A 17,272-nucleotide genomic window follows, 5' to 3' on the forward strand; every position below is an offset into this window, starting at 1 on the left:
AAAGCAATAACGGAAACAAAACTTATCACATGAAAACGGATAACAAACGTTTTTTTCTCACAGTTTTTATGCAGCAATATAAAAAAAAACTTCTAAAAAAAGTGGCATAGTGATTCAAATCTTACCTGGCATAAAAGACTGGCTTGGAACTAAGTCAATACTCATGACAGCTGCGTTATTATCTGTGTATTTGGAAGATTTGTGTTAAATCGGACAGGAAGAAGATTACACTGATTGCACGAAACTGTTACACTACACACTGTTGACGTGCACGAAATCCAGAAAGAAGGCAAAAACTTCGTAAGCATAAGTATTCTGTGAAGGCAATTTCTTTATTCCTCAAATTGTTTACTAGTCGGTACTAATAACAATTTATGAACACCGTTTCTTCTCATTACAAGATGTTAATAATGGGTAGCCTGAGTCTGACTGATTCAGAATTGCGAAATACGAGCTATGGAGATACATCAACCGTTGAAGCTGTTAAACTGCCGCAGGTGGAGGGGACACGAGCGGTATTTGGACTAATCGCTGCTTTTTCCGTGTTTTTAAACTTCTTCTTTTGTGTGGTTATGATAAGGAAGCCTGTCATGTTGAAATCAGCGCACAACATTCTCCTGTTCTCGCTTGCCATTACGGATCTGCTAACAGGTAATCTCGTGTTCTTTTGTGCAATCATGCAATAATTTTCCTTGAAGAAAGGTAATTTTAATCGTTGAATGGTCACCTAATTTTCTTTGTTTTCTTTTACTTTTACGTTCATGAGGGATATTAATCCCTCTCACCCCAGGATATGTTGTTAGCATTTCATCCTTCCCAGTTCCAAGTGGCTTACGTGGTGAAGTTTTTTGCCGCTTTTTGGGCAGCAGATATGTCCTCTTTACAATGGGGAGAGTCTCTATTTTGAAGGTCACGTGTTTGGCTGTGGAGAGATGGTTTTCTATCTTTCGACCAATGACTTACAGGTTTTACTTCACAACGAAGAGGATGTTTCTTTACATTTTGGCCATTTGGGTGTTTACCTGTATTTTGAAGAGTAACAAATTCTTTGAATGGAAATTGTTAGGAAATAAATGTTCTCCGATAAAAGCGCCATATGGAGAAACAATTACTCAAACAATAGTAATATTTATCAACTCTGTTATAGGGTTTTGCCTTCCATGTATAATTACATGGGCGTCATTTGCTCATATTGCATTGCTTTTCAAGACATCACTGGTGGCGAGATGTTACGGTGAGCGACAAAGAAAACAACAGAAAGCGCTATTACGCATGTGCGCCGTAGCGTGTCTAACTCTGACACTGTGTTGGCTACCAGCTCAAGCTATTTATGTTCTGTCTCCTTTTGGCATCACAAATATTGATAGTCCCATACACATTATAGGTGGAATTCTCGCCATGTCTAATTCATGCGTCAATCCTTTGATATACTGGATGACAAACAAAGAGTACAGGGACAGTTTGTGTAAAACCTTCGAGGTTTCAAAGATAAAACTTTTCAACAGAAGACGCAAAAAAATGATGGAAAGTCAAATGTATGAACTAATGGTTTTACGAAACTCAGGTAACTGAGGGGACACAGTGTTTCGTAGTTCTTCATGAACACGATGTATTTTCCTTGACTGTAAAATCGTTTGGTATAAACTTCTTAAATGTTCGAATTCCCTGCCCCTAAAACAGTAACTTACACCCGTTATTACGAGGATACCATAAGTTTATTCAAAAGCTCAGTTCCCCCTTTTAACCAAAGTGATTGAAATTCGATCACAGTTGTTTTTCTTCAATTCAAATCGAAAAATAAACTTGTAAGTTCACCTTGAGGTTAGAAAAGAACGCCTTAAACTTAAATGTTTTTATTAATGAACACTGTCGCTCCACTTCAGGGGTGGATCTAGGGAAAGGGTGTGTACCTCATTCTGAGATGACCTACCCCTCTCTAACATAACTAGTATTCCGCACCAAAAAAAACAAAAACAAAAAACTGTAGTTTATTTGTGCTAAAGTTAGACATAAGACTAATTTGAAGAACTTCTGCTAAACGCGTAAAAATGGTAACCATAAGCCTCCTTTTTCGTGGTTCGTTTTTAAGATTTGTTTTCCGTCACCCGTGAGTTATACCGCTGCATCACTAACTGCATGACAGTCAAGACGGATGCTTTACTTTACACAAACACAAACATTAAGTCTAACATTATTTTCAAATAAAGAGCAGAACAAACGACCAGCTACTTGGTCATACGAGGGATGGATCGCGGATGACAGATGAACGTGTTTCGAAAGTAAAGATCCCCACAGTCACGAAATAGAAGTAATGAGATTACCTCTGATTCTCTAGTAGATCCCTTCGTGTAGAGCTATGACCAGTTAGCAAATTTGCCAGCAACGAATTAATGCGAAAGTGAATAGATGATCAGAATATCCGGTGGAAACTTGTCAAGAAAATCCTAAGAACACGCGATAGCCGAACTGAAATTAGAGCACATACATAACAAACAGTTGCCCTGTAATTCCAAAGCAGCTCAGCGGAGTGGGCCGCGACCGAGGAGAAGAGAGATCTGGGTACTAAGTTTGTGTTAGTTGTGAAAGTATGTGCAGAAGTATATCATATGCGTAAGTCTGAATTAATTGTGAGTATGGCTCGACACTACGCAATACTTAACAAATTTCTGATTCCTGGAGTATTTGCCGTTTTGCTGTCGAAAGGTGAGAGGTTTTACGCTATAGATTTTAACCATACTCACTCGTACGCATGTAATGACAACTTCATAACTATACATCATTCGGAAGGAACCAACTCGCGAAATCTTTTGAGGGATCTTAATCTCTTATCTGATTGTAAATTTCAACTTGTTTCTAACAGTGGGCGGTCAAGCATCAAGAATGAATATGTTACCTCCATTTTTAGATCTAGAGATTTCTTATTTACGATTCTTCCATTCAAGTAATTATTTATGGACAGTTATATGGCACTTAATTTGTAATTATCTGAATTAATTAATTCATTTAATAGTTAATAATAATGATAATAACGAGACAACGTTAGTTATACAGTGGAACCTTGACTTTCATCCACCTCATTGTTAAAATCACCCTATTGAAGCAGAATTTTCAAAAATAGATTTTGATGTCAGACTTTTTAATTTTGAAAATACAACATTTTTCAAAACTTCAGTCTCATCAATCATAAAATGTCTTTTATATGATCAAGATCTCTCAGTTATTATTTTCATTATATTACTTGACAGTTGCTGAGGTAGAACAAAAATTTAACTCAGGGTATGGTTGCTTTGTTTAAAGCCAGATTCACAAAGAATAATTCCACATCTATGCAATAATGATTGAAATCAGGAATCCATTTTGCACTAGATTTCTCTCTTTTGGTATAATTTGAAAAGAACTGCTATTAACCTTTAAGTGACCAAATTTTTGAAGCCAAGCTTAAGTTGTGTTATTAGAGCTTTACCGTATTAGTTAACCACAATTCAACAATTCATTTGACTAAGAAGGGATAATTTTTGAAAAGTAAATGCTGTTCAGAGGATCCATTAGATGTGTCTAAAAGAGAATTAAACATTTATTGAAGCAAATTAATAATTACACAATGTGTACAACCCCTTAGTTTTGCTTTGTGATGGTCGTCTTCCACAACAGAGACAGAGTGTCAAAACTTCCTTGACGGTAAGATTACCACATTTATGTGCGAAAAGAAATGAGAGGATGAAGGAGTTAATGATTTAAGGTGATCTGCATTATTAGATGTTCTCTAGTTATGAACTGGAAATTCATAATTGGATGATATTGGCAGCAATGAGAGGGCTAAATAAGAAGGAGCTATTTCCATGAAAACGTAATGACACAGTTTACTAATTATGTTTAGTCACCTTGCTTGACAGATACTCCATGATACTTGATAAAGAGAGAGGCAATAAGACTCCCTTAGGTTTGTAACAAAAGAAAAAGTTTAGTGCCAAGATGTTCTCATAGATATCTATAATACGCATTTGTTGATGAAAACAAATCCAATAAGGCAAATAAATCATCAAGGAATTTAAGTAACACATTTGATAGTGTAGCCACATGTTAAACAAACTGTTTGTATGATTTGTTCTTACCTCTCAGTTTTCTGCAGATGGGTGTGGTAAAACAAAAGGCTGTTTCTTTAAACCAGAATCATGTAAATCTGCAGTAAACAAATGTGAATACTTCATGACTTACAAACCCCAAGGATCCACCATTACTTTTGAATTAAGCAGCAATACTAAGTGGGCAGCAGTTGGATTTAACCACAAGGCTGTTATGGTAATCATTACTGTTTTTTAGGATATACCTTAAAGTCCTCTTAAATCTGCATTTAGTTAAACAGATGTATTAAAACTATATTAAGCCAGTAATTTCTGTTGTGTTGTTTCTTCTCTGTTGAATTTTACAAAACTAGTTTTGTGTGGCTTTTAATTTTTAAAACAAAAGAGAAAGCACACACAAATTAAAAAACAAACAAACAAACAAAAGCGGAAAAAGCATGATATAGGGCAGTAATTTTGCATTAAATTCATTAAATTCATAAGCTTTAGGAATTTCAAGGCAAAACAGTGAACAGCATTTTGAACAGCATAATTGTTTGCTTGGTTTATTTTAATTTTAGGATGGAACAGATGCTATTATATGCTCCCTTCAAAATGGTATCACTCAAGTTGGTCATTATTCAGTTAAGGGATATCAAACACCAAGTAGAACAACACAGGTGAGAGTGATGGCTACAGAGAGTATGTTAAGCCTTGAACCAATACTTTTCACAATTATCTAGTTTACCTAAAACAATACAAGTTTTTTAATTAATGTAATCAACTGTCCTTTGGTCATATGAAGCTCTATATTGACTGTCTATCAATATATATTTTTTTAATTTTTGGTTGATTCCGCTTCATTTCTGTGATAAATGCAGTTGAATGATAATAGGGTTTATTTGCAGTGGACTTTCACTTAACTTTTTACTTCTTCAGAAGATAAAAGGACTAAAAATTGAACAACAATCTTATGAGGATGGAACTATCAAATGCAGGTAGAAACAATAAATGTCTGACTCAGTAGCATTGGTTAAATTGCAAAATCTTAGCCATTTGATTGGACTCAAGTGTGATAATGATAATAGAAATTAAAACTATGATTATAATTATGTTGAAGTCAATATTCAAGACTGATTTTTGTTATGTTGAATCATATTGATTTCTCGATTAACGATGCTTAAGAGTTAAAAATATCTATGATTTCTTGATCAGAAACTTAAATTTAAAAATTAAAAGAAAGCAAAAAATCAAGTTGTTATTTTTTTGATACAGATTTTTATTTACTGACTAGTTATTGTGAGGAGTGTTTTTAGGGTTAAGCATTAATGACTGCATTTAATTATTACTATGCACCCCACTGCTCCATGTAATTTTTGTGGTCTGTTATTATATTGCTGGAGAAAATAAATATTAATTTACAGGAGATGAATGAAGGAAAAACAAATTTATTTGGTTATCAAGGTGTTTGTATACACTTTAGGTTTAGTAGAGAGAAGCAGGATGGAGTCATGACTTCTGACCTGAACAATAATTTATTTGTTATATTTGCACAAGGGCCTACAGGTAAGGCAGGTAATACTTTGTGCTATTTTGTTTTGAATCCAATTGTGTTTAGATGTTTTAAAAGTCCAATTGATATACAATTTTATATATATATACCTGTTTTGAAAAACACAGCAACATTGGAAATAAAAGGTGTATATATTTAGTATATATTCTCAAATTTGCAACCTTTTGTGATACAGGTGTTTAAATATACATATATACATTCTGATGCAGTTCTTTTTATCATGTAAAGTTAATTTTAAAATCCTGCATGTAATTGACTTACAGTTTCAGTGCTGTGCACAGAGTTCGAATTAACCCTTTAACCCCTAAAAGGGGCTAACATATAATTTTCTTTTCACATCATCCCTGAATCAAACATTAAGGTCATGAGAATAAAGGAAATGATCACCAACTAAGGAAGCTCTTGATTGCCAAACAAATTCTTCTGATCAGCTTCTTAGAAGAGGTTTAGAGGATAGTAACTCTAGAGAATATGTATACTGACGTTAGGGTGTAATAATTCTGCACAATATAAGGAGGATTACTTTTGGTTTCGTGTTTAAACCTGTACAGGGACTGGTGGATCTCTCAGGGAACACAGCTGGAAAGGTCACTCCATGAGCCCAGTGAATCTCGAGGAAATTCAAAGCCTTGAAGCATCAGTCTATGATTTCTCCCTACTTCAAATCCATGGTAATTTTATAAATTGTTATTACATCTGAAATTGTTTTCAGTATTTGTAGCACAAATTCCTTTTTTTGTTACACTTAGGTTGCTGGCATTCATTCTCTTCCACTCATATAATTTGTAAATTCCCACTGCTTAATTCTCATGTACAGAGAATATTGAGATAACTGGCATTTTACTTGAATTTACCTGCCAACTGACTAGACAACAGGGAAGACTGCTTACAGGTTCTGAATTTTGATTACAGCAGTGTTGATGGTGATTGCCTGGGTGGGGTTTGCCACCATAGGGATGTTTATAGCAAGATACATGAAGCCAGTCTGGGGTGAAAAGGATCTGTGTGGCAACAGGCTCTGGTTTCAGGTTTGTCCTGGTAGTGTAGATGGAAATTCAACCAAATTCTTTATTATTAACCTGTTAAAGGTTACATAGATTAGTGCAGGTTTTGCCCTATCACTTATTTCAAGTACTGACATTTGATGTAGAAACAGTTAATGTTCAGTCAAGGTCTAGTTGCATTAATTTCATTTTCCCACTGACAAAATGTGGTCAAAGGCCTACTGTTTGTATTTCAGTAAAAAGCTTCACTGGGGAAAAATTTTATTATCTGGGTGGAGGATTCCAAAGAATAGAAAAAGTAGACAAATTTATTAGGTTCATCCTACTTGACTGAAAATATAAGAAGCAGTACTTGATGGGGAAAATTTCTACAGTTGATGATGTTTTTATACACTCAGGTGCACCGTGCTATCATGGTTATCACAGGCTTATTAACTGTAATAGGAGTAACTCTAGCCTTCATTTATGTTGGTGGATGGTCTAAGGTATGTTTTGTGTCAAATGAAAAATTAAGTTTTCTTTTAAGACACAGCAACACAACCTAAGTAAAAGAGCAAAAAATGAAAAATGGTAGAATAAACACAAAAATTTAAGTGGATTGCTAGTTTTACTTTCTGTAAGACACAATGATCAAATCACTCATTTTAAGTGCTTGAAGAACCCTCCCCCATGAGTAATGACCTTACTCAAAGTAAAAATTGTTTCCACTGACAGTACATCCCATCGTTACATCCAGCTGAGTTCACTTATGCCATCAATTATTTTATGGGAACACTAATTCATGTCAAGCCTTTCTCATGGTAATGTATATTTTGTCAATGATGCCCATAGGATGCTGGTGCTCATCCTGTCATTGGCATTATTGTACTGTCAATAACTATCATACAGCCAATTGCAGCAACTCTCAGACCTCCTCCATATGGAGAAAGGTAATTTCTGATATCACTCTGAAGTGTGAAAATTAGTACAGCTTTCTTTACATGTGTTTTGGGTTTACTGTTGTTCTTTAATTGAGGTACTAGGTAGCAGCAAATAGTAATGAAATGAGTACTTCCCTCAGAATATGCAGGTACTGCAAGGCCATTTTAATTTGGCACTCCCCATTTTATATGGACACCATTCACTGAATGGACAGTAGCTGCAATAAGCCTTGTTAGAATCCTCTGAAGTCCTTAACCATTTTCTCACAATTGTTTTCATTTGTTCTTTTGTTTGTTTGTTTTTAAGACGATGGATGTTCAACTGGGCACATAGAAGTTTTGGATTGATTGCCTTAGCATTATCAGGTATCAATCTAACACATACAGTGTATGTGGTGTAACTTGTGCTGTATGCCAGAAGGACTAAATAGTTGCAACATTTTTTATTACACTGAATATGGACTAACAGTTAAGATAGTTTGTAGATCAGGCCTCACACGAAAGGATTACCTAATTTGATTTTTTTTTTCTAAAGTGATAAATATATTCCTGGGTTCTGTACTACCAGCCTTCCATCTGGAAAGTTCTGCAGTGTATGTGATGATCGTCTATCTACTAGTGCTTGCAGCAGTGGTGATGTTTGAAATCTACTTGGCTTGCAAACAAGGAAAAAGTGTTAGAGAGTATTGTGTGCTTTCTAAACCTCAAGAAGATGAAGTTGACCTTACTCCAGTTTCAGCCAGTGGAACTGAAATTGATGTTGAGAAGGTGCATTAGTCAATTAGGTGTATTTGAAACTAACAGCCTGATAGCATGAACACACACACAAAAAACAAACTCTGAGGCAAGAATAAACAGGATGAGTAAATCCAGAGTACAACAGATGTTTCTCTTAAAAGCATACCTCTGTTTTTTTTTTTAGGTATTCAAGCTACACACCATTATGTTTGGAGTTCTGATTTTGGCTCTAAGTATTATTTGTGTGGCCATGCTGTTACTGATCACTATGCATGTGGAAGCTGATGATAACTGAATAGCTACTTTGGCTCTGTTTAATGTGGAGTACCAAAACCTTCCACAGAAAACTGTTTTAAACTGTTAACTTAGACCTAAAGTGCAATGCCAGTTTTAAAAAAAACATACAAGTGTTCACTCCTGAGCACGTTGAAGGGTAATAAGATTACATTTCCTGAGACATAAGTTGTAGGATTGTTACATTAATACAATCTGAGAGTTTTCTTTGGAAAAAAAGAAAGTCATTTCCAATTTGGATTGAAACAGTTCCCCTTATTCTGGGGTGTTTCCTAACTAAAGGTTACAAAGATACAGTGTTATTACATGTAGTTTGCATGCAGCATTCTGTAGGTTACTCAGGGTTCAGTTATTTTAAGAATTTATCTTTTTTATCTAATATACAGCTAATTAAGTTTACTTTATCATTATGATAGTACAAATTGCATAAAGAATGCAAAAATTGCCAGTGTTACTAGTTTGTTTTAACTTCAGTATTGTCTTTATTTTAATTAGTTGATTCTGCTCTTAATTAGTTCTGTTTCAAAGTCAATGTACTGTACCTCACTTTTACTTATAATAAAGAAACATAAATATTGAAAAAGATGAATATTATTGTATATCAGTTGTAATATCACCTTACAGCCACGATTCTGGTTCAAAAGATTAGAGATATGGGTTTTTTTCTTCTATCTGTTCATGAAAAACTAGAGTGAAAGCCATTGATTTACTCATACCAGAAATATTTTCATGGAAAATTGATATTGATATATGAGAATATAACCTCTTCAAATAGTGCAGTTTTCAAGAATGATTCTTGGATTGTGGAGCAACACATCAACAGTTCAGCACCACTCAGCCACCCTGCTTGCTGGCAAACTAACCTTTCATATCTAACTATACCCTAGCTGCCTTAAGACCTAAGCTACCAACTTCTAACCTGTCTTCTGTCTCTAACATGGCTTGACCTTTGCTTTTGAGTTGAACTCAAGTGTGTCCATTCTTCACAAATGTTCCTTGCCCTTACTATCAGTCATTGTGCAAACTCAGACATAAGTTGTCTTGCAAGCCAGTCTAAGCCTTCATGTAGGCCCTTGCCAGAATGTGCATCAGAGGCAAATATGTTCCAGCTCCTTCCACAACACAGCTTATGGAGAGCAAGCTTTTCAGTGAGATCATCAACACTGAGAGCACTGGGCAAGTCCTACAAGATAGCATTTGAGTGTCCATTTTAGCATCATTAATTCAAAGCTATTTAAATTAAATTATTAAAACTCCAGTTGAAATTGAAATAGATGTTTGTTTCAGTGTCAATATATATTTGATGTGTTAACTATAATTAATAGGGACACTGTCTATCTTACATTGAATAGAATAGGAGGTGTTAACATTCCCACTCCAGAGAGACTGTCCACCTGGCCATCAAAAGGGAAGTGGACAAGAATTCAAAACCACACACTATTTCATCCAGGAGAAAGAGCAAGGGGGTGGCATTTGGATTTGAACCAAATCTGCAAACTGACATGCTTTCAGTTCTTACAATATTCATATGTATATCTAACAAATAGATTCCAAGTTGCCATGTGTCTGTTCAGTAATAGATCACAGAGGATGTCAAAATGTGATAAGAACATCAGTGGCACACTCAGCTGTGCCTCGTGTGCCACTTTTTTGTTCGTTTCACATTTTGACCTCCTCTGTGATCTATTACTGAACAGACGCAAGGCAACTTGGAATCTATTTGTTTTATATAATAAAGAGTTAAAATATAAGGAAAAAAAGTTTGAATGATGACATCAGCTATGTCTGTCCTCCAATAGATCATAAGTGAGAACCAATCAGAATGCGTGCATAGCTGAACTTATTATATAATTATAAATATAATTAATTTGTTTATTAATCTATGGTGATATGCAATGTACATGAGAATAACAGTAGGAAAAGCACTTATCACAAAGAGATATTGTTCTTATTATAGCATGTGTACCTGTTTGTTAGCATATATCAACAACAGAGCATCTTTCAGTCTTTTCTCTGCCATTAATTTTGCAAGTTCCTCATGAGCCTCTTCAATACGCTCTAAATTGTTACTGTCAATCACAAAGATCACAGCTAAAATATAGAAATACAAAAAATTCAACCAAAGTAAGAAACAGCAATTAGATTGTATACTTGCATGTAACAAAATACTTTTCTTACGTACCAGCTAATATTACTGTTTACAGGAAATACGTTACTACCCTGCAAGAATTTTAGTGCCCTAATAACCTAGCTCAGAGTTACAAAATGAAGTTCTGATGAAATTTCTGTTCAAACAGTTATTTGGACAAAATGGAAACTGTACACTAAACCATTAACCTATTGAACTTATCATTATGATAGTAAAATGGACCTACATGTACATAACAAAGTTAGGCCCTCAACAGCATAAATGCCAAATTTACCAAACAACCTTCATTTCTTGTGATTCTAACCTTGTGTGTTAAGGTAATAATGTCTCCAAAGTGGACGGAGTTTCTGCAGACCACCAACATCCCAAAGAGTAAACTTTAAACTGCGATGTTCAACAGTTTCCACATTGAATCCTGTCAAAAATATAGAAAATTAAGGAAGAGGAAGTTTAGCTGTATCAAGTTAAACACCAAAAAATACAATTTCCTCCAGCTCTCCAGCAAACAACCACTCACTGCTATCTCAGTTATACAAGACTTTCCACATTTTTGCTTTCAAAGTCACCAAAATGCACATTTCTCCCACCAACAAGTTCAGGAAATGTTCAGGTTTGTTACTCCATTTTTTTTTTTAGGGAATCAAGGACTACTTACATCACTGAGGCAGTAAACAACTTAATTAACAGAAAACTTGACCATTCAATGAACCATTTATTAGAACTCAAAGACAGTGTGTCCCAAAAACAGGCCACTGCGAAGCTAGTCTGCAATGATGAAACACCTAAAATTTTCAGCCACACAGCTAGTGGCTTGTTGTCTGTCCTTAAATACCCATCAAAAAATGAGAGTAATTCCAATGAGCAAGACTATCAGAGAGGGTAAGCTCAAGAGTAGGGGGAGAAACTGTGTGGTAAATACCACATCCAATCACCTAATCCATGAAGTAAAAGGACAAATTAAAACAAAAAAGGTCCCATATGTAACTCTTGAAGTCTCTTCTATCTATAGCCAGGCATTCTTTCCCCATTCCAATCTAGTTAATCAAAGCACATTCAATTAAAATAGATTAGGGTAAAAACAATTACCAATTGTTGTTATGGGCGAGACAAACTCATCATGCTTCATTTTAAATAAAATTGAAGTCTTTCCTGCTCCATCAAGTCCCAGTGCAACTACTCTCATTTCCATTTTTGGGCCTATGTGGACCCTATTGTCTTTTGTAAAGGCAACAGGGATGGCAGCATCTGTGTCACAGAGGCTAGCAATGTTGGTGAACTGCTCCTGCTGGTCTTGTACTGTTTCCAAAAGACTGTGGATACTGTTTCTGGCTTCTATTACCTTCAAAGGTTGAAAGAAATTGATACTTAAATAGTGAAATGTTTATATCATGAAGTACAACCATTAATAACAAATTCCATAAAACTGAAATTTACTGAATCTGGTATTACATCCTGCCACAGGTAAAACAGATTAATTTACATATCTAGTGAATTCTTTTAACTTCTGAGCAATATTGAAAACCAAACATTCTTTTATGTAGGTTAATAGGTGAATAGCATGAATAGCTTTTCCTAAAACCTTAAAGTAGCTAATAAATGTGGTTCAAAATTTTCCTTTCTTTTAAATTGTATCATATTAACATGATTTCTTTCATTCTTTCCAGATTAAGGAATTATGTAAAAAAAAAAACCAAGACAAAAATAAATAAATAATAGTAATAAAAAAAAACAAAAACAAAAACAAAAAATAGGCAGTCAGAGACTACATGTGGCTACTGATGTAGTAAAATTTCTAGAGCATTGAAAAGAACTTGAGGTATTATAATGATGAAGCAGTGTTGAAGAATATTTGTATCCATATGCAAAAACATGCCCCATCACACATATTTATAAGTACCCTGTTCCACAAGAGAAAGATGATGTGAGAATATAGTGACTAATTGACATTCAACCAATAATTAAATGGTAAAATATAATCATACCAACAAAAGTTATAGTAATCATTACCATAACTTTTGTTGGTATGATTATATTTTACCATTTAAACAATAGTAATAGTGATTAATTTATGGGGGGTAGCTCAAGAAACTCAAAGTTTCCACAATGTGCAGATGTGTTGATCACACCTATTTACTTAGATATTTCTACAAGGAAGAGTTTTGTTTTCAATTAAATGCAGGAGAAACAACTTTAATATTATTTAGAGATGTTTATCATCTCTTTCAGGGTCACAATAAGAACTGATAACATAGGCATGCATAGCATACAAGACTTATTTTTTTACTTGGGTAGATCAAGATGGGAAACTTTGTGTTCCTAATGTTTTCATAACTTTTTTATGGGGGGTGGCTCAAGAAACTCAAAGTTTCCACAATATGCAGATGTGCTGATCACACTCATTTACTTAGATATTTCTGCAAGGAAGAGTTTTGTTTTCAATTACATGTTGAAGAAACAACTTTAAAATTATTTGGAGATGTTTATCATCTCTTTCAGGGTCACAATAAGAACTGAAAACATAGGCATGCATAGCATACAAGAGTTATTTTTTTTACCTGGGTAGGTCAAGATGGGAAACTTTGTGTTCCTAATGTTTTCATAACTTTCAAAATAATAAAAATATTGCATTACTTCATTTCAAGAGAAAGAGAAAAAACATATTTTATATATACTCACACAGGTATTTTGTGGTCTTTAGTCCCTGTTATCTAAAAACTCTACAGTTAGTTGCCTCAAAAATATAATTCCACGTAATTTTGCTGTGAATGTAAAATTCTGTCTCTTCAGAGAAAAAATTTCCTAAGTATTCATAATGTGCCAATCATACCTTTTAAGATATTTCTGCAAGAAATTTCTGAAATTATTATGAGATGTTAACTGAAAAAAAATTATAATTTGGGATTCTTTCAGGCACTAGGTGATTTTTTTCAAAGGCATTCTTCTTTCTTTATTGTATGCTGTGCCCAATAATCTCTAATGAGAAGGTCAAACTACATAGATACTCCAAAATAGACAAAATGCACCACCTGGTAAAAATCGGGTGAAGTTTGGCATTCTCATCTTACTTCCCATCACTCACTCACTCACTCACTCATTTCAATTACATACAGTAAGTAGCTTTGCCTCCTACAAGAGGATGTAGCCACAACAAAGAGTAAGATTGAAATATAAAACACAAATTAATTTGAAAGATTTCACACCAAGAAAAATATTTTTATCAAAACTCAGCCATTCAAAATGGAAATAAAGCAATCTGAATTGGTATGGAACATGATAACTTTTGTAAACCAGGGAGAACATTACAAAGATGAGATCTCACATTGCTCTCCAAAATTCTGCTGCAATTTCAATCTTGACTTCTTAGATTTCTTCTGTTTCTCACTTTTCATCACAAGGAAAAAAACCTTTGTTTACTATTTTCCTTAACCCCACAACTCTTTCAAGAAGTCAATTTGAGATTGTTAATTTGAGATTGTAAACTTATCCTATATACAAACACACTAGATATACATCCTGGGCAGTTAATGAGTCTTCTTACATACTAGAACCTAGTGTAAGGACAATACAAGTGGTTCACAAGAGTGGTAGGTGATAAGGGCTTTGCTATGAGACACATGTGCAGAAGTTAATGTCACAAGTTGTAGTTTTAAGTACCAGGGAAGGGCAACAATTCAACTCCTGTGTTAATATAAAATTAATGTTATAAAATAACATTACCTCAGCATCACTCCTCTTGAGTGCTCTGTCACACTCAACACAGACAGATGTTACTTGCGACATCAAAACAGCCATGTCCTCCTGTTGTTGTCTGAGTGACAGTAGTTTCTCTCTCACATAATTATTAACAACAGCAAGTCCAGCCTCCTCTTGTCGGTTGACTGTTTCTCGTAGATCATCAAAATATGCTCGCACTTTACTTCTTGCATCTTCTGCAGTTCCAGCAACATGTTGCGCAACGAGATTTCCTCGTTCATCCTCTTGCATCAACACCCCACCTTTAATTTAAGGGAAATGACAATTTACAACATTTTCCTAATCGCTTTCACTGAAGATCACTATGATCTTTGGGGGGGTAAATTTTTTTTACCATATTGAGAGAGCAAGGCAAGGTCTGACTTGACAACTTTGTTGCTGCTTCACAAACTCTTTTACAAGGCAAATCAAAATTACATCATGAATAGGTTATTAAAAACCAATAGCCTTATGCATCCACCAAAAACTTGAAAACCCAAAACATGTTCAACAACTTTGTGCAACAAACCTTCAATTGCTTCAATAACTGAAGAAAGCCTTGCAGCTGACCCATCAACTTCATCAGTAAAGGTTCTAACATGCTGTATGACTTTGGTCACAGAGGCACGCATGTTCTCTGCTTCATTCTCAAGTAGAGTATGCTTATGTCCCTGATGTTTACCATAATCTCGACACACAAAGCACATCAGTGAGTTATCTTGACATTCTTCCTCTAAACATGTGAATTCTATGACATGAGCTGAGTGTTGTAGACATTTTGGCTTTTCTTTGGGTTTCTCAGAAATGGGAATTCTTCTGTGCTTCACTAGAGTTTTGGTGGAGTGAGTACCCTCTGCACATTCACCACACAAGTTAGTTTCACAAACAGTACAGTATATGTTGGCAATGTGCTCTTCATTTTCATCACATCTAACAGTGTCATCTCTGCTCTCACTGTCACTTATTACTGATGGTTCTTGTAGCACTTGAAGACGTTCTAACAGTTCCAACAATGCAAAATTTTTCTTTAAACCCCAGACTCCAGAGTCACCCAGTTCAGTTGACTGTCTGTCAAAGGGACAGTGAAGTTTGTGCCCAAGGACTGGTAGCCGAGTCAAACAGTCATGACAGACAGTGTGTCCACACAATAATAACCTTGGAACTTTGTCACCTTGAAGGGTGAATACATCTTCACAAACTCGACACTCTAACACCTGAAATTGATAAACATCACAGTGCTTACAATATCTCGTACTCCATTATATAATGATCAATAATCCAGTTCACAAACAATAATAGCTACAAAGCGATTGTTATATATTTACCCAAAATGCAGCAGTTAAATTATCATGCTGTCAGGTTTGTTGTTAAATTTCCATGTCCTAAGGCATTTTCAGTTCAGATGAGGGGACCATGAATGTGATTGGTTATCACCAGCCTGATTTGAACACTACTTGGACAGAGTATGCATCATGCATGTAATTGGAAGGAATAATTGAACAGTGCTTGTGTCATGCTTATGTAAGACAGCACGCATCATGTGTGCACACTGTTGTTGCACATTTCCCTGAGTTAACTGTGGTTTTTTTAATTAAAATTTACAACTACTGGTTAGTTTGTTTAAACAATTTTATCACAGTTTTGATTAATTTGTATTGGGACTTTGTGTCATCCAATTCAATTTGTAATCATACTCATAATAAACAAATCAGACCCCAACTTTGCAGGTGTGCAATTTCATAAAACACTTGTATGATTTTAGACCATATTCAACTCCACTCAGTCTTAATACCTTTACTCTTATTACCACTAATTATATTTGTTAATGGAGACTCTGGAGGAGCAAGTATGACATTAATTGCCTCAGTGAAGAACGAGACAGCTTTGTTGCATAACTTGCCATAAAAATATATTACAAAAATTTATATTCAGCAAGGTGTCAGTGAAAAAGAGCAGATATTACCCTTGCCACTTAATAACCATAGCTTGTTAAACATACTCTTTAACACTATTTACCTACACTTAGGTGAAAAAAAATTGTGCTGTTAGAAGAAGCCAACCACCCCAGCAGTTTGTCCTCGCCTACAATGTGCATGTTTGCAGTAAGTTTTTTTTTCTAATTAAGTTTGATAAAAACAAAAAAGTCACGACTAAGTTTCTCTCGATCTTTTTTCCAGGTTTTTGCTAATTTTAGAACTTGATTTAGGCTGAAGTTTGACATATTGATTGATAACACACAGAAAATGACTTGGACAGAAACAATACTGTGCTGAAAAGGGTAAGTTGAAGGTTAATTTCTCATTCTCCAAGTTCTCGGTTTTGCTTTTAACCCAGGGAAAACACATCTACACTCATATGAAAGTATTTTGGATCGTCAGCCGGTTTTCTTTTCCTATCTTTAATTTTGCAGCTATATATTATTAACCAATCAATTTATACCCACATTTAGACGACTTCTTGTTTTTGGTACAACAACTGAAGAAGCTTCCATCTTTCTGCTGAATGACAGTAAGATAATCCCCTCGTTTTATGACCGTGGATAGCTGTTGTTTTGCGTTCACCTTCTGTATTTCCCGCCCTACTTGACGCGGCTGCCACATAACACAGAGCCAGGGAGACAATGCAGTATTATTCCGTAATGTAGTTTTTTAAGGACACTTTATGGCTTGTCGACATGAACGAAGAAATGGGAGACTACAGTATTGTTTACATGAATCTAAAATAGAGGGAGACTACCACGTATTCTTACACCACAGATACAGTCTCTGTAGCAGGCAGCGCCGCAAATGAACAGCGGAGAA

General features: G+C 35.0%; 3 protein-coding genes across 4 annotated transcripts; 2 read left to right on the plus strand and 1 right to left on the minus strand.

Moving 5' to 3' along the window:
* Window positions 1-77: 77 nt before the first annotated feature.
* On the plus strand, window positions 78-2,063 carry LOC131779474 (neuromedin U receptor homolog nmur-2). The gene is made up of 3 exons (XM_066159332.1): window positions 78-300; window positions 402-651; window positions 767-2,063. Exons 2-3 carry the CDS (start codon window positions 402-404, stop codon window positions 1,570-1,572), a joined length of 1,056 nt encoding a protein of 351 aa, XP_066015429.1. The 5' UTR covers window positions 78-300; the 3' UTR covers window positions 1,573-2,063.
* A 490-nt stretch (window positions 2,064-2,553) lies between these two features.
* On the plus strand, window positions 2,554-8,620 carry LOC131779476 (putative ferric-chelate reductase 1). 2 transcript variants are annotated; one of them, XM_059096037.2, is made up of 13 exons: window positions 2,554-2,703; window positions 3,620-3,678; window positions 4,120-4,299; window positions 4,643-4,741; window positions 5,001-5,059; window positions 5,545-5,636; window positions 6,186-6,305; window positions 6,547-6,662; window positions 7,037-7,123; window positions 7,470-7,567; window positions 7,866-7,924; window positions 8,094-8,326; window positions 8,481-8,620. In XM_059096037.2, the coding sequence occupies exons 1-13, from the start codon at window positions 2,607-2,609 to the stop codon at window positions 8,589-8,591; spliced, it is 1,410 nt and encodes a 469-aa protein (XP_058952020.2). In that variant the 5' UTR covers window positions 2,554-2,606; the 3' UTR covers window positions 8,592-8,620. The 2 variants fall into 2 exon arrangements, with proteins under 2 accessions (XP_058952020.2, XP_058952023.2); XM_059096040.2 differs by having other exon boundaries at window positions 5,545-5,627.
* Window positions 8,028-17,137, minus strand: LOC131779475 (E3 ubiquitin-protein ligase TRIM23-like). Its single transcript, XM_059096036.2, has 7 exons — window positions 16,915-17,137; window positions 15,001-15,685; window positions 14,457-14,734; window positions 11,826-12,078; window positions 11,044-11,154; window positions 10,557-10,681; window positions 8,028-9,773 (listed from the first exon to the last, which is right to left on the minus strand). Exons 1-7 carry the CDS (start codon window positions 16,960-16,962, stop codon window positions 9,603-9,605), a joined length of 1,671 nt encoding a protein of 556 aa, XP_058952019.1. The 5' UTR covers window positions 16,963-17,137; the 3' UTR covers window positions 8,028-9,602.
* Window positions 17,138-17,272: the final 135 nt, after the last annotated feature.

The sequence above is a fragment of the Pocillopora verrucosa genome, chromosome 12 (assembly GCF_036669915.1).
Source record: "Pocillopora verrucosa isolate sample1 chromosome 12, ASM3666991v2, whole genome shotgun sequence".
NCBI classification, from domain to species: Eukaryota; Metazoa; Cnidaria; class Anthozoa; order Scleractinia; family Pocilloporidae; genus Pocillopora; species Pocillopora verrucosa.

Bases quoted from the DNA above. Each gene is read 5' to 3' on its own strand.
- LOC131779474 (XM_066159332.1), top strand. From the start codon at position 402: ATGTTAATAATGGGTAGCCTGAGTCTGACTGATTCAGAATTGCGAAAT. The intron at 652-766 runs GTAATCTCGTGT...TACGTTCATGAG, and splicing joins CATTACGGATCTGCTAACAG to GGATATTAATCCCTCTCACC.
- LOC131779476 (XM_059096037.2), top strand. From the start codon at position 2,607: ATGCGTAAGTCTGAATTAATTGTGAGTATGGCTCGACACTACGCAATA. The intron at 5,060-5,544 runs GTAGAAACAATA...TATACACTTTAG, and splicing joins GATGGAACTATCAAATGCAG to GTTTAGTAGAGAGAAGCAGG. The intron at 6,306-6,546 runs GTAATTTTATAA...TTTTGATTACAG, and splicing joins CTCCCTACTTCAAATCCATG to CAGTGTTGATGGTGATTGCC.
- LOC131779475 (XM_059096036.2), bottom strand. From the start codon at position 16,962: ATGGAAGCTTCTTCAGTTGTTGTACCAAAAACAAGAAGTCGTCTAAAT. The intron at 15,686-16,914 runs GTGGGTATAAAT...TATCAATTTCAG, and splicing joins AAACAAGAAGTCGTCTAAAT to GTGTTAGAGTGTCGAGTTTG. The intron at 10,682-11,043 runs GTTAGAATCACA...TCTATATTTTAG, and splicing joins TTATTACCTTAACACACAAG to CTGTGATCTTTGTGATTGAC.